The 23,249-nt window shown below is 44.7% G+C and overlaps 2 protein-coding genes across 4 annotated transcripts in view; one reads left to right on the top strand and one right to left on the bottom strand.

Annotated features, from left to right (window-relative positions):
• LOC310754302 (chloride intracellular channel protein 2-like) overlaps window positions 1-4,747 on the bottom strand; it is an 18,091-nt gene extending 13,344 nt beyond the window's left edge. The window contains exon 1 of the mRNA XM_083596127.1: window positions 3,874-4,747. Within this exon, the coding sequence (XP_083452253.1) occupies window positions 3,874-3,930 (57 nt within the window). The 5' untranslated portion in view covers window positions 3,931-4,747. The remainder of the gene's footprint in view (window positions 1-3,873) is intronic.
• Window positions 1-23,249, top strand: part of LOC310754270 (protein eva-1 homolog C-like) — a 24,811-nt gene extending 1,562 nt beyond the window's left edge. The window contains exons 1-8 of one of the 3 annotated variants that reach the window (XM_083596053.1): window positions 6,472-6,712; window positions 9,138-9,337; window positions 13,285-13,408; window positions 13,989-14,141; window positions 16,252-16,395; window positions 17,944-18,018; window positions 21,344-21,433; window positions 22,767-23,249. In XM_083596053.1, coding sequence (XP_083452179.1) covers window positions 6,613-6,712; window positions 9,138-9,337; window positions 13,285-13,408; window positions 13,989-14,141; window positions 16,252-16,395; window positions 17,944-18,018; window positions 21,344-21,433; window positions 22,767-23,152 — 1,272 coding nt within the window. In that variant the 5' untranslated portion in view covers window positions 6,472-6,612 and the 3' untranslated portion in view covers window positions 23,153-23,249. Of the gene's footprint in view, window positions 1-6,471; window positions 6,713-9,137; window positions 9,338-13,284; window positions 13,409-13,988; window positions 14,142-16,251; window positions 16,396-17,943; window positions 18,019-21,343; window positions 21,434-22,766 lie in introns of those variants that run through there. The other 2 variants (XM_083596055.1, XM_083596054.1) reach the window with 2 other exon arrangements.

Here is a 23,249-nt window from a genome sequence, read left to right as displayed (position 1 = left end):
AATTATGATTTGTTAAGATAAATGAAGCTGTAGCACTTCAGAGAGGTGATGTCAGCAATCTTTACAATGCTCCTGCAAGGTAGACCAGTAATACTATATCAATGTACTGATGGGTTGCTCTCCAGCAACCACTGTTGCCTGCAACTGGCCCTCAGGGGCAAAGAAATTGCACACCCCTTGTATACTGCTTAGTTTCAGCAAAACGTCAATTTCAGTTCTCTTTGTTTCTCATTTTTCAAAACTTAAATTGAGTTCTCCACATTTTGCAGAAAGTTGCGATTAAAAAAAAGATTCATTGTGATAATGTGCCAGCATTTCTCCTAATACACACTTTTTAATATGCAGTTTTTACTAAATACACATCTTTGCAAGCAATTTCCCCTAATGCAATGCATTTTTCTTTGTTATTTACACTAATATATTAATTTAATGTACACTTTCCTCTAACGTATGCATTTTTTAAAAAAAATTATTGTAAACATGGTCTGGTTTCGAAGAATAGCTGTGTTTCGGTTCACGTGTTCTTTCAGATTTGATGGATTCGCTTTTAAATGCAAAGTGAATTGCCTGATGAGAGTTATAGTCCAGCAACAACTGCAAGATGCAGTTACATCTTGTAATATGGTCAGCATGAACCCTTAACAAGACCAATACATTACAAGGTAGGGATGGGGAACCTGTGGTCCTGCAATTGTTGAGGATTCTCCTTCCTTGGAGGTTTTTAAGCATAGGTTTGATGGCCATTTGTCATGGATGCTTTAGGTTAGGGGGTTGGACTAGATGACCCTTGAGGTCCCTTCCAAGTCAAAAATTCTAAATTCTACGATTCTGTGATTCAGTTCCTACCTCTGCTGCAACATTTCATTACCGGTTACACTTGTAATCTATAGTACAGCCGTAGCTTAGGCTATACCTTCAAAGTACATTTGAAACACATTCTTGTTTCAGACTCTTGGCTCTGTAGTTCACCCCTCACAGAATTACAATTCTTAGAAACCCCTAACAGTGCCCAGACGTCTTTTTGGATATGTGTGCTTTAAATGTGCTTTAATGTATCGTGTATGCACCTTAAAGACTCAAGCTGTGCCCACACTATAACTCTGGAGCATATTCGAAGCACATTCTTTCCCTCAAGGAATTCTGGGCACTGTAGTTCACCCCTCACAGAGTTACAATTCTTTTTTCTTTTTTAAACAAACAATGTTATTAAAAGGTTTTCCACATATAACACAATAAAAACCAAACAAAGGAAATATCTAAAGAGAGCAAAAGAATAAAAAGGAAAAGGAAAGAGAGAGGAAAAAGAAAAAAGCAACACACAACATATAAACGAATTTTTTAATATTCTATCAACCTTCTGTCTTAGACTTCAATTCACAGAGATCCATGTCTTCCCAGCTTCCACCTGGGACAGCTCCCAGCTTTCTCAGCCTCACACCTTGAGGAAAAACCATTCTATTCTGTCTCTCACACAGAACTCTTCTATCGATCTTTCAGTTATAATTCTCAGCCACCCTTCACAAACCACAATGCCCTGAAGTACCGTATTTTTTGCTCTATAAGACTCACTTTTTTCCTCCTAAAAAGTAAGGGGAAATGTGTGCGCGTCTTATGGAGCAAATGCAGGCTGCACAGCTATCCCAGAAGCCAGAACAGCAAGAGGGACTGCTGCTTTCACTGCGCAGTGATCCCTCTTGCTGTTCTGGCTTCTGAGATTCAGAATATTTTTTTTCTTGTTTTCCTCCTCTGAAAACTAGCTGCGTCTTGTGGTCTGGTGCGAAAAATACGGTATGTGAGGGAAGAATGGGCTTCGAATGTGCTTTAATGGTACAGTTTGCACAAAGCCTTAGCAAGAGAGGCTGAAAGATATAGCCTTAAAAGAATAACAACAACAACAACAACGAAAATATACTGCAGCCATTTTTTGGGCACTGCACAGTTCTTATCTGTATCCTGTAAAAACATTCACATTTACTATGGGACAGATCTCTGTGACAGGGCTGATAAGTTAAGGGTGAACGTCAGGCACAACAACTTCCTGAGAGGAGCACTGCCTCTCCCCACGCTGGTCCCCAAACTAACTAAGCTTCTGAAAACACCGAAAGCCAAGCAAACAATGTGGAATCTGTGGCATGAATCTGTGGTGGAGGCAGACTCTGGTTGCACATGCAACATACATTTAAAGCACAGACACCAAAGAAGCATGGGAACTGTAGTTTATCCCTTACAGAGCTACAACCCAGCACCCTGAACAAGCTACAGTTTCCAGGATTCTTTAGGAGGCAAATTGGCTTTAAATGTATGGTGTGTACCTGGCTCCCGTGGGTGCACTGTGTACACATCAGTACACTAAATCTTCAGTGTTGTGCAAATCCAAGCAAGTCCAAACTTTTGGGTCTGTGAACTGGTCACACCCAAGCATGCAACCAAAACTTCGGTGTGTCAGACAGGCTATTTATAAGCACAAAGAAGTGCACAAACACATAGGAACATAGCACATTAATGCAGTGGCACAGTTAAGCTAATCTTAAACTCTGGACTAAGTGGATGGTACTCAACTAAGATGCTGAGAGTTGTTAAGGGATCTACTGTTCCCCGCACAGATCTACAGTTTTCAGAGTTCCCTGGAAGAGGGATGATTGTTAAGCCACTCAAGAAATTGTAGCCCCATGATGGGGATAAAGGTCTCCGAACACTCTCAGCGCCCTTAACAAACTACAGTTCCCAGGATTCTTTGGGAGAAGCTGTGAATGTTGAAACCACTTTAAATGGATAGTACAGATGGAGCCCAAATTTGCTGCATTAATTTCAACAGGTCTTCTGCGAGGCACATACTTCCACATGTGGTAGGAGTGCCCCAAAATCCAACTATTCTGGACAACAACCATATGAGAAATAAGTAAAATAACCAAGCAAGTATTAGAAATCACCCCAGAAATGACCCTACTAAACATCTTCCAAGACAACAATGCCCATTTACACCACAAAGAACTCATAACCCACCTACTCTCAGCAGCTAGAAGCATCATAACCAGACACTGGAGAGACCTGTCAGGAATAAGTATGGACCAATGGTACCAAATACTATGGGAAACAGCCTTACTAGAAAAATTAACCAATAAACTGAAACTGACACGGGAACAAATAGAAGAAGACACTTTCACCCCGGTATGGCTCCCCTTTATCACATATGTAGCCCAACAAGACAGTGACAAAAATCCACCAAAAGAATACAAATCAATATGGCTAACCTGATCCAAAACACCCACCCATCCCACTCACACATGAAAACAAAGACCACCACAGCCAACCACAAATGAACAGCCACACCCTAGGCCAACCCCAACCTCTCTCACCACCAAAGGAACACAAGCGAACAGCAAAGAACCTGCACAAGCAACGCTGACACCAAACCCTACATTTAGTAAGTAAAATAGAAACATCGCCACAAGACCCCACCCCCATCCATCTTCCCCCCATCCACCTCCTTCCCCCTTTTCTTCCTAATGTCTCAACAAATGAAACTGATTTGTAAAAATGTTACATGGGGGGGGGGGAATACGAGAGAGAGACATTGCAAACACTTTTGTAAATCAAGAAAATCTTTAATAAAAAAACAAACAAAGAGGTCTTCGGTGAGTAAAACTTAGTTGAATGACTCCTATAAGTCTTACAGGATTATTTCACTTAACTAAGCCAGCCCAACTGCATTTGGGGACCTTCCTATTCATTCTGGGAAGAAGGGAAAGCAGCAGCTGATCTGAGGCTGATGCAAAAACACCCCAGGGCTTTTGTTGAAGGTCCGATTACTAAACATATTTTCCTGACCGGCTTCTGCCCCAAAGCTTCACCATGAATTAGTCCAACCCTTACCTTGACAAAGAGCTCAATCTCCGGTTCCTTCAGGGGGCTACGAAGTCGACTTGCCATCGTCTCTTCTTCTGCCCGCAAAACACTGCTGGTGAACAGTTATTTCGCTCTGGTTGTCTCTCAACAAATGTCCACAGGGAAGCAGGTGGGAGTTCTGACAGTACAGAGTTTTTCTCCAGGCAGCCGTGAAGATGAGTCCCTCTCCAGGACTGTATGTCACTTGGCTATGAGTTCACCCCCGTCACTTTCCTTCCTTCCTCCAAACTATTTAAGCCAGGAGCTTTGAGGTGTGCAGACTGACCCCATGGGGTGGGGGGGATTTCCACAGAGGCCTACCAGGTTCCAGGCGTGAGTCAGCAATGTTGGGCTATCAAAGAGCAACACACCACCTTCTCCTCTGGTATATCAAGGAAGCCAGATGTTGCCCTGACTCTCTGAGAAACATCCCAGAATAACTTCTGTTCTTTGAGTGCAACTCCACAGCTACCAGAGTTTCTATTACAGGAAACAAGCCGGAGATTTTCCTGTAGTGGTTTAAGAGGTCGCTTATTTAATATATCACTCCTAGATTTGAGGGGTTTTCTGGGGTGTGTGTGATACCTTCTCTCAGGCACTTTCAGTATACTAAGATACTCCCATTTTTGAGGGCCCAGGGGCACATTTAGAAATCTAATAAACTGTCATGGGTACCATGAAATACCCTTTCCACACACTGGTGATGCTCAGACACACAAAGAACTGGAAAAAACAGCCCCTTGACAAAATTTCCCCATAATATATCATACTGCAACACACACCTGCAACCCCACAGACTCCAATGCATACAAATACAACCCCACATACCAACACAAACCTCGGTAAAACACACCTATTACTCCCTCACATCCAGAACCTCACAAACCCCAAAGCATCTGAAACTTCCACATCCCCTGCAACCCCACATCCCCTTCCTACGACCCCACACATTATTGCTAGAGCAGGGTGTTCCAATATGTGGCCCACATGTGGCCCTCAAGGCCTTTTTTTGGTGGCCCTCAGTAACATTTTATCCCCCCCCCCCATGGCTGAGTGTCTGTGGGAGGGATGGGAATGAAGAAAGGAATATTCTGGAAGATCAGATAACTGACTGGCAAGAACCCTGGCATCATTCCACACTGCAACATTTTTTTGCAGATCCCATGACCAAACTCAATATGTTTACACTTTATATTTTATTTCATTTAATAAACAAAATGAAAACAAAACTCTAAAACTAAACAAAAAACTATCACTCAACACAACTGAATCTTTCCCCTTATTTTGAAGGGAGGAAGTTTTCCTCTCTAAACAATTTAACAAAGCGTAGAAACTGGAGAAAAACCATGCTGCCTTTCTTCGGAGCAAGCCACGAGGCAAAACCGGCTGATGTTTGTCCAGTATGTTGTGTTCTGCCATAAATAGCCGCCTTTCACAGCTCTGTTTAAAGAGCTCCATTGGTGCTCCTCTGTGTCTTGCCTTTTTGTCCTTGCTGACCTCAGTTTTCAAAACCAGCGTATTCTGTAGGCAGTGGTGGATGAGACAATCTCTTTGGCTGTGGGGCATTCAACCAAACTCATTGATGTGTTGCTGAGGGATTAACCCAGCCTTCCCCAGCACAGTGCCCTCCAGATGTTTGGGATTATGGCTCCCACCAGCCTCACTCAACACAGATTTTGGGGTTCAAGAACCCCACAGCCCCTGCTTTTGTGGGGAGGGAGCAGCTGCCTGGCTTTCTGTTCACCTCACCTTGGCCTACATTTTACCAAGAGATTGTCCAGGCTGCTACTGATCTCTTGGCAAAACTGCTGCTTTAAAGTACAAACCAAAATCGATAGGCATCGTAACCCAGGTGTATGATGGCCAATTTAAAAATGAACCTGAGAGGATATATATATCTGCAAGCTGAGTAAGTGACTGTCTAGGGCATCAGACCACAAGGGGCATCTAAATCCAAAAAACCCAATAAGTTTTACATAACTGGTTTAAAAAAGGAAGGAAACAGGGAAACCAGACTCTACTACAGGTATCATTATTCAGATGTGACAGAAATATACTTATCAGCTGCACACCATCGTATTGTGTTTATAAATCTGTAAAGAAATAACCATAATCAAAATGTCACTAAGTCAGGTAGCTGCTCTTGGTTTGGTGTACATTAAAAGTTTTAATATATGCTAAATACGAAATCATAAAGGTACTTTCATTTTGAAAGCATCTCACGTGCAAATACACTTATTGCAAGACACGTTTTAGTTAGATTTCTAGTTTTAAGATGCATCCTCACCTATCTCCCAGGATATATGCAGATATAAATGTTTACTGCAGTGTTTTTATTTTCAATGTCCTTCCTGTTGGAACAATACACGTTCTTTTGGGGCCTCTTAAACTTAGGGCAATAATGCCCTCCAGACGTTGTTGGGACTATCAGCTATGGACCAAGATGGCAGGGATTGATGTAGAGGGCCCCACATTGACTACCCCTGGCTTAGGGGTAGTTAACCAAAAGAGGTCCGGTAAGTCCAATCAGGAACGCTGGAGTTACTGGACCTCTTTTGGTTAACTAGGAAACACACCCGCACTGCCGGCAGTGCTAAGAACCAGCTCATTGTGAATGGACAATAGGAGCATTTGAGTTCCAGCAGCAGAAACAGATGAGAGAGACCACGAAGTCTGGAGCACAGGGGCAGGCAACAGCAGGAAAACCAGGACTGTGTGTATGATGCGATGCCCGGATCTTGGCTGATGAGTTGGCTTCGGATGTTTGGGGTTGTGCTGGGCTTCTTCTGTTTTTCAACTTTGCTGAAGGCAGCTCCCGAGTTTTCAGGTGAGTCTGTGAGATGAGCTAAAACTGAGAGGAGGGAGGCTCTTCTCCAGCATCTGTCCTGCTGCAACTGCTGTCTCCTAACAGGCAGTGACTGTAGAAGGAAGGCAGCCCCCACTAACCTTACACCCAAGATCTTAGAAATCTCTGTTCCATGCAGAGAGGCGGAGGTGGGAAGAAAGGAAGGGGGACAGTGGAAAGGCTGACTCAAAGAGCCTTTTTCTTAGACCAGGGGCGGCCAACTCCCAAGAGACTGCAATCTACTCACAGAGTTAAAAACTGACCCCCTTTTTGGGGATTCAGGTCAAGTTGTTGAGCTTTTTCAGGGAGAAGGAAAGCCCAATTTTTGGGAGGTGCAGGGCAAAAATGTTGAGCTTTTTTCTGGGGGGGGCGGGGACCAAAGTTGTTGAGCTTCTTTTGGGGGAGCAGGTGATCTACCGGTGATCTACCACAAATGTCCAGTGATCTACCAGTGGATTACAATCTACCTGTTGGACGTGCCTGTCTTAGACTATTGATTGATCACTCCTTGAATCACAGAGTTGTAAGGGACTTCATGGGTAATCCAGCCCAGACTCATATTGCAGGAAATTACAGATTCCTTGACAGGAGAGCCCACCACCTTCTGAGATATGTTGCTCTACCATCAGGAAGTTTTTCTTCCAGACTTTAAAAAGAAAACTGGGTGACATTTTGCTGGTCCTCATTTGAAGAGCAGCCTTGGAGTATTATTGACATAAATCTAGGAGAGGAATTCTTCAGCTCATTTCCGAATTTCTCAAATGCCTTTGAAAGCGCTGTGTAGATATGTACATCTTCCTAATTTTAATGCATTCTTCCCTCTTCCCTATGCACCCCATAATGGAAATTCTTGTCACATTTGGGGTTTCTAAGTGAATCTAGAACTTAAATTACTTCCAGGACTACACTCTAGGGCTGCCTTAAAGGAAAGAACTCCACGCAAAAAGCAAAAATTACTAAGTACAACAAAGAGTTTAAGGTGCTATAGTGTGCATTATTTTTGCTGCAACAGACCAATGCAGCTGCCTTTCGGGAAATGGTTGACTACCAATGTGATCATAGTCACATCCCCATAGTCACACCTCTTCTAAGACTGTACAAAATTAAAATCAACTCAATGCAGACATGTATGGCTGCAAGGGTCCCTTCCAACCATACAATTCTGTGATTCTAATAGCAAGCCTGCTATTATCTCACCCCCTCCCCTTTTGCTTAACATCCAACCTGATTAAATTTCTGTTGGATTCAAGCTCTTCCTCGCAATTCTTTGGCATTTTGGGTGGTCATGATGAAAGGATCTTGTCATTTTTCAAACTAAAAATGCATGCTATTGCAACCCGCCTCTTTGTCTGCCCCACTCATTTGGTAGGTTTCTCTTTTAGAAAAGCTTGCTTATTTGGCATGCAGAGGGGAGGCAAATAGCACCCATGAGAAATCATAGTCTCTGCATATGTGGTGACACTTTGCCTCTTTTAGTGCTTGCTCTACAGCACCACTTACCCACAATGCTAAAACAAAACTACATTAGAATCTTGCCCCCCTCAAACCCAGCTAAAACATCTAACATGAAATCCCACTGCCATCTTACTTGTGTTCCAGTTATGGATGATGATGGATTTAGTGTTTCAAATCAAGCTGCAACAGCAGGTACAGGGTTTCTTGTGGTTCCTTTCAATAAAGCTGTTGTTCCATTATAGGGCCAGAACAGACTGCAGAGTGACTGAATCCAGCATGGTTATGCTGATGTTCTTGAACATTTTAAGTTGGGATGGCCAATGTGGTGCACTCCAGGTGCTGCTGGACTCAACTCCCATCAGCCTCAGCCAGCATGGCCAATGGTGAGGGATGATAGGAGTTGTAGTCCGGTGCCATCTCGAGGGTATCACATTGGCAAGATGTTATGGACACAATAATAGTGCTTTAGTTTCTTCTGCGATGCTTCCCCAATGCTACCATATTATTGCTGACCAGAAGGACTATAGCACAGCAAAAGTGGGACCAATATAAACCATAACATTTGTGGTATACAAAGTTGTGTGGTTTCAGCAGGAAGTTGCAGCATATGCAATGATTGGAAATGAATCTGTGTAACCACCCCAAAACTTTTGCAGGTGTAGAGAATGCACACCTGGGGCCCCCTCTAAGTGATGTTCCTACATCATGAGTGTCTCAAGAACCAACCCGAACTCATCACATTTATTGATGGTGGCACCAAGAGATAGAGGAGTGTAAAGATTGGTGGACACTCAAGTTTTAAAAAATTAGCTTTGCTAAGCCAGTTCTGGCCCAGAAGTGGATGGTTTCACTTATTTCTATATTTACAAATGATAGGAGATCAGCAGACTTATATTTAGCATTATTTTCTTTCCAGAGATACCCAAACCCATTTGCTTTGTTTTTCCATCAGGTTACTTACAGAAGATTTTGAAAAACCATACTGCCCACGCCTGTGATAGGGAGCAGATGACAATAATTTGCCCCCACAAGACTTCCATTAGTGTCCTTTCTGCATTCTATGGACGCCGAGTGCCCAGTCGAAACCTATGCCCAACCACAGAAGACCTCTCCTTGGAAAGCACCGATTGTGTGTCTGCCACAGCCCACCAGGTAAGAGGCCCTAACATTTACATAGAACAGCACAAAAAATGTGTTGATAGAATTAATAACAGAGAACTGGGGCACTGCTTGCCTGAGCAGAAATTAACATGCTATTTTTAAAAATTGGAATGTGCAAGGTTTTTTTCCCTTTTTTTTAATCAAGCAGCTGCAGCTCAGTGGTAGAATATCTGATTTGCAGGTAGAAAATTCAACCCCCAGCTTCTCTAGGTAGGCCTGGGAATGTCCCCCATCTGAAATCAGTATAGATCTGGCCAGAAGGGCTCAAGGTTAGCCAATGAGCTTCAGTTAGAGTGTTGAACTAAAATCTGGGTTCAAATCCCCACTCATGCATGAAACTTACTGGGTGACCTTGGTCCAGTCACTGTTTCTTATTCTAGCCTAATCTTCATAGGGTTGTTGTGAAGACAAAATGGGGAGGGGTGTGTGAACTCTATGCTCCTTGGAAGAATGGTAGGATGCAATTTTTATAAAAAATGCTCACAAAAATTAGGACACCTATCCACTAAAATACAAATGAATATCTGTGGGGACTTTTTTGAAATAAATAATAATTGCAAACTGATATGGAAATGCAGTGAAATGAACTTGCAGTTGGAAAAATAAGAAATCAAAGAAATCAAAACTGATGGACTCATCCACTTACTTCACAATATACTGGCTGCTTAGAGTACAAAACCCACCCAAGATGAACTAACAAAGTTTGCTCAGTAAGCAAGCCAGCCAGCTATGTTTATCCAAGATTAAAGTCAAGGCATTTCCTCATTTGCACAATTCATTTGGCAAAGAGCGGGTCTGATGGGAAGGGTGGGGAGGAGGCCTGAGAAGCAAGCTTGTGCTCTAGTAATTCAGAACCTTGCATCAGGATCTGACTCACTGCTGTCACCAGGAAACTCCTTCTTTGCATAGCTCACTATGTCTCCTTAGCACTGCATGCACACAACATGTGTGATCTTCACTCATGTATCACATGTATCAATCAGCATGGAGGTAGCACTGTATTCTCCTTTCCCATGCAGAAGGGGTTTCTAGGTAGGGATTTTCCTTGCTTTCATGAAATGGCCGCAAGTAGCAGCTGTAATGTGGTTGCTACAGGAGTAGCTGGTGTCAACAAGAATATGCCAAAAATGCAGAGGATGGAACGAAGCATTTCAGTGTGCTGGGCAAGAGGATAAGTCTACCAATGGCTACTAGTCATGGAAGCTGGCTGATGAGGACAAATGAGGTGCTGCCCAACCAACCTCAGCCAGCCTTACCTTCCTGCCATCTCACTTACAAGTAGTCGTGGGGATGCCTCTGCCTGTCATTGACTCTAGCTCTGCCTACTGCTAGTCTCCCTGCCCCACCAGTTCCAATGGTCAATAGCCACCAATGTAGCCACTCCTACCTCCATGGTCAGAAGCAGAATGTCTCTACATGCCTGTTGCTGGGAATCACAAGCAAGGAGGGAGCTGTTGTATTCACGTCCTGCTTGTGAGCTTCCCATAGGTTTCTGGCTGGCATCTGTGAGATCAGAATGTGGACTCAATGGGCCACTGGTTAGACCCAGCAGAGCTGTTCTTATGCTCTTCAGATTCACTAAAAGAGATTCCTAGGGAGAGGTTGTATGGGTAGGCTCACAGTAATGGTCCTACAGGGAAGAGGACTCTCTGAATGTATAATCTGCAGTATCCGATAAGTCAGCTGTTTTTGCTGCCTGTCTATACCTTGGGAAACAAGCTATTTGCAGTGGTGCAGTTAGTTAATTTTAGGCTCTTGGCTTAATGGGTTTACAAGGAATGAGACACTCCATAATGATAATTTGCATTCCTTCACGTACTTCAAAATGGGCTAAGCCAGACCTCCCTCTGATGGGGCCCCTGGATTTCCGCTCCCATATTCTGCCCTGACAGCACCACTGGCTGTTTGGACTGCTGAGTCGTCATGAGTTGAACAGGCTTTGATCTAGTCAGGAGAGATAACATGAGCAGCTGCAGGGCCTTCTAAAAGCACATCACTCCATCTAGTGCTTGGCTGAAGACTAGCAATTGGCAGCTGTGGTTTCGTCAGTAAACATTAGAATTTAAGTAGAGCTTGTGTGTTAGAACCTGGGGAAATAGCTAGACGTGTGTATTTAAGAGACATCCACATGTGTATTTTAGTTGTGATAGTCCCTTTTAATCATTTAATTAGCATGTGTGAAGGCTAATTGAGTCAGACCTCTGTGCTAGACCTGTACCAGACATCACTAATTCTGTGATGTCAGCATGGGTTCAGAGGTAATAGAGTTCAGCCCAATTTCTTTGGAAGTAATGATCCATTAGCACAACAAAGCATCAAAGAACTAGGTGGGAGAAAGCAGGTGAGTGGGGCCTCTCTCTGTGTACTAGGGCTTAGGTTAGCTAGGTTAGAACAGGTGGGATGTGACCATTCTTGGGGAAAGGCAAGCAGCAGGGCAGGGATGCAGCTGCCTTTGGAAGAAGCTGGCACTGTTTGGGATGAGATGCTCAGAACTAGGGCTGCCATATGTCCAGGGTTTCCCAGACATATCCGGGATTTTGACCTTGAAAACCGCATCTGGGAGGAATTTGCAGTTCACAGCAAATTGTCTGGAAATCTTGAGTGTATGGCAATGACACATTTTTTTGAAAAATAAAGCTCCAAAAGTGGTGAATATAAATTTCAAAAGAAGGCAAATTTGCCCAAACAGCTCAGCATGTGTGTTGGGCAGCGGTGGCTGAGGCAAGAGACAGGCTTCGCTGGACTGAGGGAGAGAGAAGGCGTGTGGGGCCTCAGCTCAACTTTTGCACTTGCCTTTCAGAGGCAGCGGCTGGGGCAGGAGGCTCCCAAGCAGGATGCTGAGGCAGAACCCGGGGAAGGCAGCACTGAGCCATGCCATTGAGCAAATCGAACTGAGGAAGGCAGGGAGTGGGCTGGGGGGTTTGAGGGGGAGAGAAAAGAAGAAAAGTCGTGTGAGGAGAGGTAGCCGAGACACCTCTTGGCAACAGATGTTGTTGCTCTGGTTGTCGAGTTGACAGGGGCTCCAGGAGGCAAGCCAGTCACCAGTATGCAGCCAGGGAAGGGGATTTTCAAGCAGTGTTAATGATGTGCCTCCCCCAAAAGGCTCAAAAGCTCAACAACTTTGGTGTCTGGATTTTCACTTTTTAAAATATGGCAACCCTACTCAGAACCCCCTCCACAGTAGACTCAGGTTGTAAATATGTGTAAATAACCCGTATTTCAGAAAGATACCACAGTCTCCCCTGTGCCTCATTGTCCAAAGGGAAACACAGACCCCCTTGGTAAAGCACCAGGAACCCCTGGAATATCATACTGCTCATGGAGATTGGAATGGAGTGCAATATGTTAGGATCTCCCATGTGGGTGCTCTGAAGGTCAGTGGGACGTGGGAGAGGATGTTTCTACCCACACATGTTGTAGTCATCCTTTGTTAACCTGTAGCCCTGCAGCTGCTTTTGGGCTATGGCCAAAACTATGAGGCAGTTGCCTTGGGCAGCAGAACTCCAAGGGGCAGGTGCTCAGCCCATCCCATCCCCTCTACTATTGGCAGCTTCTGGCAAGATCTCATGCATGCCATGAAATCTCACGAGACCTCGTCAAAATCTCGTGTGATTTTGAGAGCTCACCAGAATCCAGTGACGACATCACCACTTGGCAGGCGCCACTGCACAACCCCAGTGAGAGTGACTTCAGGCAGGAGGTTTCCATGGCAGGTGGCACATTCCTGTTTTGCCTCAGGCGGCAAAATGGGACCGGGTGTCGCTGGTATTGACTTTTATGGGGAGTTGCACTGGAATTTGATGGGAGTTGTAGGGAGCTGTAGTCCAAAATATCTGGAGGGTACCAGGTCAGCAGAGTTTTTTCTAGGCACGAGCCATCACCTTTCTAACAAAGAACTTAACTCCGGTACAACTTTAAAGCCTCTCCTTCTCCTACAGAAAATGATGGATGAGTGTCAGGACCAGCGATGGTGTCATTTCTCTGTCCACAGCCATGTGTTCGGCCCTGATCCATGCCCAGGTACGCACAAGTACTTGGTGGTCTCCTACAAATGCAGACCAGGTGAGTGAGTTAAACAAGGCATTAACTAGGCCAGGGTTCATTGGTGCTAGCAGTTTATGATTCTGATGTTCCTTTTGAAGTCACATTTGCTTTTCTTATTTAAGCAGTCCGCAGTCAAGCAATGTGCACAAAAATGCACATATTGTGATAAAAGCACGAATAAACTGAAAAAAATAACACATCTATGTGCATAAAACTGCATCTATTGGTGAAAATAACATGCAAAAATGCATTATAATAGGGGAAATTGCACACAATCATGCATATATTAGGAGACCAAAATACTGGTGAATCACAAATGGATGTGGACAGTGCTTTTTTTACTTCCTGGGGGTATGCAGGGGTACTCATACCCCTAAACATTTTGTGAATCTTTGTACTTTTGTCCATTTACTATATTTATTTCCCCTGATTTGAACTATAAAATAGTGGTTTTCTTGAGTCAAAATGAGAGTACCCCTAAACATATTTTTTAGGAAAAAAAGTATTGAATGTGGAAATGTGGAGAATGGTTGAGTGGAAAAAATGAAAAATTTCAGAGAAATTGAAATTGACAGATTTGTCCATCCCTGTGTCCCAGCCAACCATCGCCTCAAGACTGTGTGTGAAAATGAAAAACTGAGACTGCAGTGCCGGAACAAGTCCATCCTAGCTATTTACTCTGCCATCTATGGGAGGCCTTTGCGGGGAAAGCCAGAATGCGAATCGGTGAACAGGACGGGACCTGACATAGGTATGAAGGGAAACTCAGGTGGCCTGGAGTTTCCCAGGACAAAGCTAAGAGCTTCTGGAGCTTCAACAGTCACCAAAGGATTAAGAGTAGATCAATTTTATTTATTTATTTTACCAGATTCCATTTCTGAAATGCTCCCCTCAAAATATCTCAAAGCAATTTCAAAGTACCTTAAGGACTATCTCATTTCTTATGCTCCAGCCCCAATCGCTGATATCGTCTGGCGGGGCACTTCCTGTGGCTCCCTATGGCTTTGAAGTTTGGTTGGCCTTCACAGGGGACTGAGCCTTTAGCATAGCAACCTCTGTCCTGTAGAACTTCCTGCCACTAGATGTTTAGCCAGAACCATCTCTCCCTTCTTCTGAAAACTATCGTCCCTAAAAACAGGACTTTGCAATATGAATTTCCTTTTTCTTTTTAGCCATTCAATATTTCTTGATTTGTTTTTGCTGCTTTTAAAATGATGTTTTTTATGGATAGTTTTTGCAAATTTCATTCTTACACGTTGTATAGCGCCTTGATATAGATATTTATGAAAGCGAAGGTTATAACTATGAAAACAAACAAACACCAGCAATTAAAACAATTAGGAACAATTCCTTACTTAAGACCATAAACAACAATCCCATACATACAAACAATTAAAAGCAATTTCATATGTAGTAACATTTACTGATCCATCACAGATACATAATGGGATAAAGATCTCCACTTGGAAGCTTGTTGGAGAAAGGCAGGTCTTCTGTAGAAATCAGAGATAGTGACTGTTGAACATGTGAGAGTTCCAATTTTAGGCAATGCCCCCTTTCCTCCTAGCACCCAGTCTCTCACTCACCTGCTGAGTTTTTCATGCTGTTTGCATCACTCAAAGACAAATGTGGTCCTGAACAGGTGCATCAGACTTGTTACTGAATATCAGCCACAAGAAATCTGTGGCAGGTCTGGCTGGTCTCCCCACTTTGCCCAGGGACTGCTTCAGTCATGCCACACCACCTGCCCTGCATCTGATGTCGCATACAATAGGTGAAGATGCTGCTCCCTGCCAAATGTTGGGTTTGAAGACACTGCACATCAGTAGGCAGGTGGCAACTGCAGTGTCCTGTGCCGTTGCCCCCATGGGTTGATTTCAAATCACACAGGCAAATCAAGATGCCCCATTTGAAGCCATTGTGATGCAAGGTGATTGACAGAAGGGCAGCACTATCCACCAGTCAAAAAGACCCACAGGGATTGGGGCACCTAAGCATTGTTTCGCCAACTAGAAAGAGTTCCCCACCTTGGCCAAAGGTGAATAATTTATACTACCCGTCTGAGAACCTGGCACCAGGGGTTGGTTTCCACCTGGGGCTGAATGCCAACTACTGGAGCACCCTAGTCCTGCTTCTTCTCCTTGCTGTTTCTCTCTGTTCACCTTTCTGGGTAGAAGAAAAATTATGGGATCAAGGAGTAGCAAATTTCTCTCATCTCTCTCTCCTCCCCATGACAGTTGTATCATACCCTCCAAAATTTTCATCTCCAGAATGGGAACATCTGAAGGGGCATGACTTCTGGTCTGGTGGTCTGGCAATCTTCACTTGGGTCATACCAAAGTGCTGGACTGACCCTGCTGACTTGTGCCAGAGTGAGTGCCAGGCCACAAAATGGGACATTCCAGGATGCAAACAGAAGCTGGGATTGACTTCTGTGGTTCCTGCTTAAAACAGGGGGCTTGGAGGTAGATATGCTGTAGACTTCAGGCCGAAGAGGTCAGTGAATAGGCAGCAGCAACAGAAGTGAGGAGAAGGGCACCATTGCCCAAGATCCTTGCGAAACCTGAAGCCAGCAGTAATAGAGCCTAAGTGATGAGAGATAACCTTCACACTGATGGAGGCCATTTAAATTTACACAGTGGAAGAGAACTTTCAGAATGCCACTGTTTGTCACAATGAAATTTCAGAAGTGTGATATCAGGTGATTGTCAGGCCTGTAGTGGGTGGGGGGTTGGGGAAGGCAGGATTTAACCTACTTGCCTTATGCTGTTTCCCACCCCTAAGTTTGTGGTTGAACTGAAGCCAGGTGCAGCACTTCTGCAACGTTCTTTGGGACTGAATGTGCTGTGTCCATGCTTTAGAGTGTCTGGCTCCTGATGCCTTGAGGAGAGTTTCCCGGAGGTGTCACAAGAAGGAGAACTGCACCATTGTTGCTGATAAAGCCACTTTCGGAGACCCCTGCTTGCCTGGAGTGAAGAAACAGCTGAGAGTCTCCTATACTTGCGGTAAGCTAGGTAAAAAAAACTGTATCAAATTGTGCTTGATTGGAAAACTGGCACTGTAGAAATCAGAGGGACAGGAGAATGCTTAAACTGCTTGACAGCTGAAGGTTAAGATATGGATGGCACTCCTACCTATAAGAATTGCTGCTGCCACAAAAAATCCCTGTGGCCAAAGGCCTTCTAGGCTGGCATCTTGTTCCTCATAGTGGCCAACCCAGATACCTCGAGGAAGCTCACAAGCAGGACACAAGGACAATAGACCTCTCCCACCCTTGTCTTCCAATGACTGGAATTCAGAAACCCTCTGATGCTGTAGGTAGTATACAGCCATCATGACTGGCATAAGAACATAAAACCAGCCCTGCTGGATCAGCTCAGTGGTCCATCTATTCCAGCATCTTATTTTCATAGTGGCCACACAGATGAATATGGAAAGCCTGCAACAGCATTCTCTCCTCCTGTGGTTTCCAGCAACTGGCATTCAGGAGCCTCTTGGGCTTGTTGATCAGAAGGTCAGTGGTTCGAATCCCCACGACGGGGTGAGCTCCCGTTCTTCGGTCCCTGCACCTGCCAACCTAGCAGTTCGAAAGCATGCCAGTGCAAGTAGAAAAATAGGTACTGCTGCGGCAGGAAGGTAAATGGCATTTCTGTGCGCTGTGGTTTCCGTCACAGTGTTCTGTTGCACCAGAAGCGGTTTAGTCATGCTGGCCACATGACCCGGAAAGCTGTCTGTGGAGAAATGCTGGCTCTCTCGGCCTGAAAGTGAGATGAGTGCCGCAACGCCATAGTCACCTTTGATTGGACTTAACCATCCAGGGATCCTTTACCTTACCTTTTTACCTATTATTGAAGTAAATACATGTTCTCTCATGTGCTTCTTGTACTTTACTGTTTCTCTCTCTGACAAGCAGTGACATTAAATAATTCTAGATGGAAGCATTTATTTTATTCATGTGTCTCTATTTACCAGTACTATTCCAACTGTCCCTTGTCTACCCAAACCCCCAAATCTTTATAGTTCCTTTTCATTAAGATAAAACTTTTAAGTTTAATCTTGCTGTTGCTTGCATATTTGATTCTAAGTGTAGCTTGCTTGTTCTCATTAGACTTGGTCTTGTCTTCCTTCGAATAGTTTTGATCTGATGAGTTTAAGTTCAGTGTCATACTCTGCTTTATTTAGTCTGTCTTGACTGCAGCCATGTTATGTTTATATTATTTATCAAGCCATAGTCTGCCTTGTTAAATTCTTAAGGTGCTATTCATTTAAGTTTTATTCAGAAGCAGACCCACTGAAATTAATGAACATGAATAAGTTGGGTTAATTAATTTTAATGGATTTATTATTGATAAAGGGTTGAATACCACCCCTTGTGTCTTGTGTATATGGCTGTTTCACAAACACACTGCCAGTGTGCTACTTCATGCGCAAGCATTCACTGTTGCACGCAGTAGCAACTATAAAATGAGCATCAGTCGTATGAAAGTTGGCAGCAAAACCTCCACCATGACCCCCCCCCAATCACAAACAATGATTCCTCTTCCCCTTTTTAGTGCCAAGGCAGCTGCTGGAAGAGGTGGGCCGCAACTCCCAAGAAGACCCTTTCTTAATCTCAGACTACACACATGGTAAGTATCCCGCTTTTACCTTAATCACAAGTAAAGCTCTGCTTTGGAATCTGCTGGTAGAATCTTCTACCACCACAATCCATCTAAGGCAGGCAGGCAGGCAGGCAGGCAATCCCTTCTGCATATAGTGGTCTCAGGTGGTGAATGCTGAGATGACTGTATCCTAACTGGGGCCACAAAGAAAGAAGAGTGTGCTATCAGCATGATAAGCAGAATTGTGAGATTTGCAACTTTTTAACCCCCCCAAAAAACTTTTCAATCCCCCCTTTCCTAAACAACCCAATGGGTATTCCAAAATGTAGCCATGAAGTAGGTGGAAAAAATAAAAATGGAAGGTGAGTGGTGGTTAAGTGTTGTGTTTGGAGGGAGTGATTGGTTGCAACCCTCAATAAAGCATTTTGTTCAGGTCAAAATTGTTAATTAGATTCCCTATTGAACAAACTAAGGCCCTTCTGAGCCTGTTTTGTGTGCAGAACAGAAAGCATGAGGGACAAAGCATGTTCCTTTCCTTTCCATCAGCTAATTGCCTTGGCCTAATAGCCCCCAGAACATCCTTATTGGCTTCTCCCCCTAGTATTCACTGTATTAAAAGGACACAAGTCCTGTGTTTCCCAGGGGTCTTATCTGAACCTTGTTGAGCTGCATCTCCTTAATTACTGTATTGGCCTAAATATAAGCCGCACCCGAATATAAGCTGCACCTTTAAAATTGGAGGGGGGCAGGGAGAAAAAAACCAATACCCAAATATAAGCCACAGCGGACTAGCTGCACGCCTTTGCCCCGTGCTCCTGGTCTACTCTGCTTTGCCAGCGGCCCCCTTCCCCCCTTCGATCCAATGGTTCAGGGTAGGCTTTGGAGTGGCGGGTGGCAGCGCTCCTGGGGGGGGGGGCGAGCCATGCCCTTTTGCCTGCAGTGTAAGGTCCTGAATATAAGCCACACTTTAACTTTTCACAATTGGAATTTGGAAAAAAAAGTGAGGCATATATCTAACCCCACTTGGAAGTTTATCTGGTTGTTATACAGTGGACCCTTGGGTTACGTTACCTTCGGGGAACATAACTTAATTGTATACTTCTGGGTTTCACCGTGCGTGCATGCACAGAAGCGCTCTGCACACCGCACATGTGCGCAGAAGCGGCGCCTCATGTTGTGGACTTTTCGGGGTATGTACGGACCCCTGGAACAAATTAAGTTCATATCTGGAGTGTCCACTGCATTTCTTTAAATATTCGCTAAAGTATTCCCACTCCTCTTTTATATCCAACTCATCTTGATTTCTTATCTTTGCAGTCAACATTGCTAACTCCGCATATTCTATTAGCTTATTCTGCCAGTTTACTTTTGTGGGACTATTTTCACCTTTGGGCATAAAAATCCTTTCACCTTTGGGCATAAATTATTCTTGCCGCTGCTGTTGCTTAGAGGAAGAGACTAAATACTTTCTTGGGTATTTCACCCTCTACTATACTCAATAAGAACATCTCCGTTTTTGTGTTTTTTTGAGAAATGAGAACCTTACCATCTTTTTTTTTTAGTTCTGAGTATATCATCTCCCAATACTCTTTGGCTTTCTTACAACCCCACCACATATGTCCCTTCAATCTCTTCACATTTCCAGCATAAATTGGTTCATTTTGCCCAATTCCATGCCCACCACTTTTCTCAGTTGCTATCAGTTCTGCCTTGAATGGGGGTTCCATTTCCCATCTTTGTTCTCCTGCGACTTTCCCTCACTGCTCAAGATCCCACCTGGGCTCACCTAATCTCCTCATGTTCAGAGGGAAATTCATTGCCCATGCTCATCCATGAGGGGCAAGAGACAAGCCATTTCTCCAAAGCAGAAACTGTGTCAGTGAGTCTATCCTGAGTGTTAACACTGTGAGATGAGCAACCACGGATGGAAGCAGCAGCTAGAAGCCAGTTAAAGTATATTAAAGAAGCAATAGTGGTGATGGTTGGGGGGGCCTTGCATCATCAGCTGTAGTTTTTGTTTAGGGAAGCTAAGTGAAGGCCACCTGGCCATGAAAGAGAAGACCAGAGAGGACAGGAAGCACTGGATTAGGCCTAGCCCAGAACAATCTGCCCCTTGAGGCAACAGGACAAGTTAGTGCCTATTTTTCATCTCATGTGCAGAAGTGAACTGGGTTGGCAGATAAATCTGACTGCAACATGGCTGATGTGGCAATGCCCTCCATTGCATCAGTGGCAGCATGCTAGTTTAAAGGTGTGGCAAGACAGGTTGGGTGGTGTACACAGCTCTGTTCTCCAACAGAGGGGAATAGTTGGGAGGCGTAGGAGAAATAGCCACCTCTGCTCTCTGCCCCTGCTGCCTGAAGTCTCCACCACCCTTTGCATAATGGCAAGGCCAGCCTTGTATAGGAAGTGGCCTTGAGTGTAAGCCCTTTGGTCCATCTCTCATGGTATCGTCAACACTGACTGACTCCAGATTGCAGCCAGCCCTACCTTGCTGTAGATGATGGTTCAATATCTGGATGCCACATAACTTGATTATGGTGGTTACCTCATCCTTAGAATGCACACCTGTCACCTAGCAGAGCAGAGGACTCTGTGATTCATTCTTCACGTGAAAGCAAGGGGCAGTGTGGTGTACTGGTTAGAGCACTGGACTGGGACCAGAGAGACCAGACCCAGTCAGCCCTGAAACTCCCCAAGGGACCTTAGTCTCATCATGCACTTTCAGGCTAGTCTACCTCAAAGGGCTGTTATGTGGATAAAAACAGGGTTGGGTGGGATAGAAATGGCTACACACTTAATAATAATATCCTGGTCCCTGAAACGTTTTTGGTTGGCAGACGTAAATAGGAGGCAGAGAAAGTGAGAGTGAGGCGAGGCCAAAGCTCACCAAAATGGTGTGATGGTGACAGCCCCAACTAATCACCTGCTGTTACATGCTAACTGCCTCTGGACATGGAAGTTCTACTGAGCTCTCATGGTTAATAACCATGGGTAATAAATCTGTTCTTTCTTAAGTTGTCGTCACTACAACTTAAAAGCATAGGAAGTTGCCCTATCTCAAGTCAGACCATTGGTACATCTAGACCAACATTGTTTATATTGATTGGCAGCACCTCTCCAGGGTTTCTGGCAGGGGTCTCTCCCAGTCCCACCTGGAGGTGCCAGGGATGAACCTGGGACCTTTTGCATGCAAAGCAGTTGCTTCACCACTGAGCCCTTTGTGATGGTGAGTTCCAAAGATTACATGATAAAGGAGATGCAGTTTAAGGCTGAACGTCTGTTAGGCAGGCTTCCCTTCTCTCCCGAAACCGTTGTCAGTAAGAACGTGCTATCCCCTTGTTTGCTGCAGGTGGCTGGTACACTGGGCCGAGGCTTTCCAGGCTCCAAGAAAATCTGATGATATTTACTAGCTCTCTGGAAACTTTTGCCCTTTTCTGGGGTATGTCTGACTTCCCTGGGTGTGCAAGACGGGCAGAGTTGGGATGCTGGGGGAAACCAGGCCAATCAGGGTCATGACGAACATTATGAGGGCGGCAAAGCTGTGACTGGTTCTCCCGACCTTTGCGGTAAATGGGGGTGGCACGTAGTTACTGCCAGAACAGAGGAAATGTGCCACTCCCCAAAAAAGAGAAGGCAAAAGGTTTGCACATGCTAAATTATGTGTTATAGATTCTGATGTAGAAGTGACTGTTATAGCTGAAATAGAAATGCAACATGTCTTGCCATAGTGGTCTGTTCTGAAAACAGAGGACTGCTTTCTGCAAAGCAGGATAGCTTAACTGTTAAGCAGCTCTTTTAAGCCATTTTTATCAGTTCAGCAGTGCTAGGAGAAAGGTGCTTCGCCTATGTCTAATACCCCAGCATTTTCAAGATCTGAAGTATCTGTTAGTCTCACTGGAGAAATGCAAGGACAATACAGATCCCCATCTCATCACCACAGCAAGACTGTTAGCAGCTTTCAGATGGGGAGTGGGATTTAGAAAAAGGAAACAGCACTCCACCCACTCCAATAAAAACTGAAACCTTAAAGTAAAACTACAAGAAAAGGGTGAACCCTTCATGGATCTCACATATCACATTTGACCTTTGGGGATGCCTTTTCTGTGGGTGCAACCCCCACCCTCTTTAAAGACACCACCCTAGAACTGCAGAAGGAAAGCCCACTGGAATGAATGGGCAAGGGTTGCATGTTGTCACCCCCTCACCCCATTTAATCCAGATTTTCCCATTCTGCAGATATGCAGCTATGCAGTAAGTAAAAACGGTGTGGAGGTGGTAAATTCCAATTAGACAGGAAAAATAAATTTGGGGTGGCATTTTGATGACAACAGCATTGTGTGCGACAGGGAAGGGGAACCTTTGGCCCTCTAATAGGTTGTTGGACTGCAACTCCCATCGTTCTTGACTACGAGTCATGCTGGCTGGGTCTGATTGGAGATGTAGTCCAGCAACATCTGGAGGGCCAAAGGCTCCTCATCCCTGGTGCAGGTGCTGTAAACTTGCATGCATGAGTCACACTGTGTGCAAAATAAATTGGATGTGTCCTCTCTGTTTATCAGTCCATCTCTCTTTTCCTCCAGTTAAACTGCAGACTTAGGTATATGAGGAGGAGAGGGTGGCTGGAGCCGATGGCACATTCAGGAGGTTCAGTCCCCCCCAAACCATGCCCTTTCTGCTATTGGCCCCTCCCTCTCAACACCCTATCTCTGCAAAGGAGGAGAAGGTGGGTTGGCTTCCCCCCTGTTGAGTCTTACTTTCCTTTTTCTTTGCAGGCGTTCCTGAGAAGGTGGGTTTTTATTTCCTGTGCGGAGTCTCAGGAGGCCTGGTGTTCCTCCTCCTCCTCTTTGCACCCAAAGTGGCCTTCCTCCAGGATTTAAAGGAGGCTTTCAAAGCTGCAGAGCTGAGCGAAAGCTTAGAGCTGGAGACCACCAAGCTGCAGGATGAGCAGGATGACGAGAATCATGATGACAGCTCCTCCGACTCCTCCTTCCGCCGCCTCACTCGCACCTACCGCAACTCCAACAATATATTTGGGCCAGAGCTCACTGCAGCCCTGGAAGGAGCGGCAGACCATATGGGCCACGAGGGAGATGAGATCTGGATACCCAAGGAGTCCAGCCCATATGCCATCCACAAAATTAAGTCTGCTACCAAATGAGAAAGAATTTGCCATGGGAACAAGGTCAGAGCTGTCTGTTGTAAGCTGAGGTGGACTGAGCTCAATGGCTTCGTAGAATTATTGAATCATAGAATCA

Source organism: Podarcis filfolensis, assembly GCF_964270895.1.
Source record: "Podarcis filfolensis genome assembly, chromosome: Z".
In the NCBI taxonomy this organism is placed as follows: Eukaryota; Metazoa; Chordata; class Lepidosauria; order Squamata; family Lacertidae; genus Podarcis; species Podarcis filfolensis.
The sequence above is the reverse complement of the archived record's forward strand: the minus strand, read 5'-3'. Positions and strand labels throughout refer to the sequence as shown.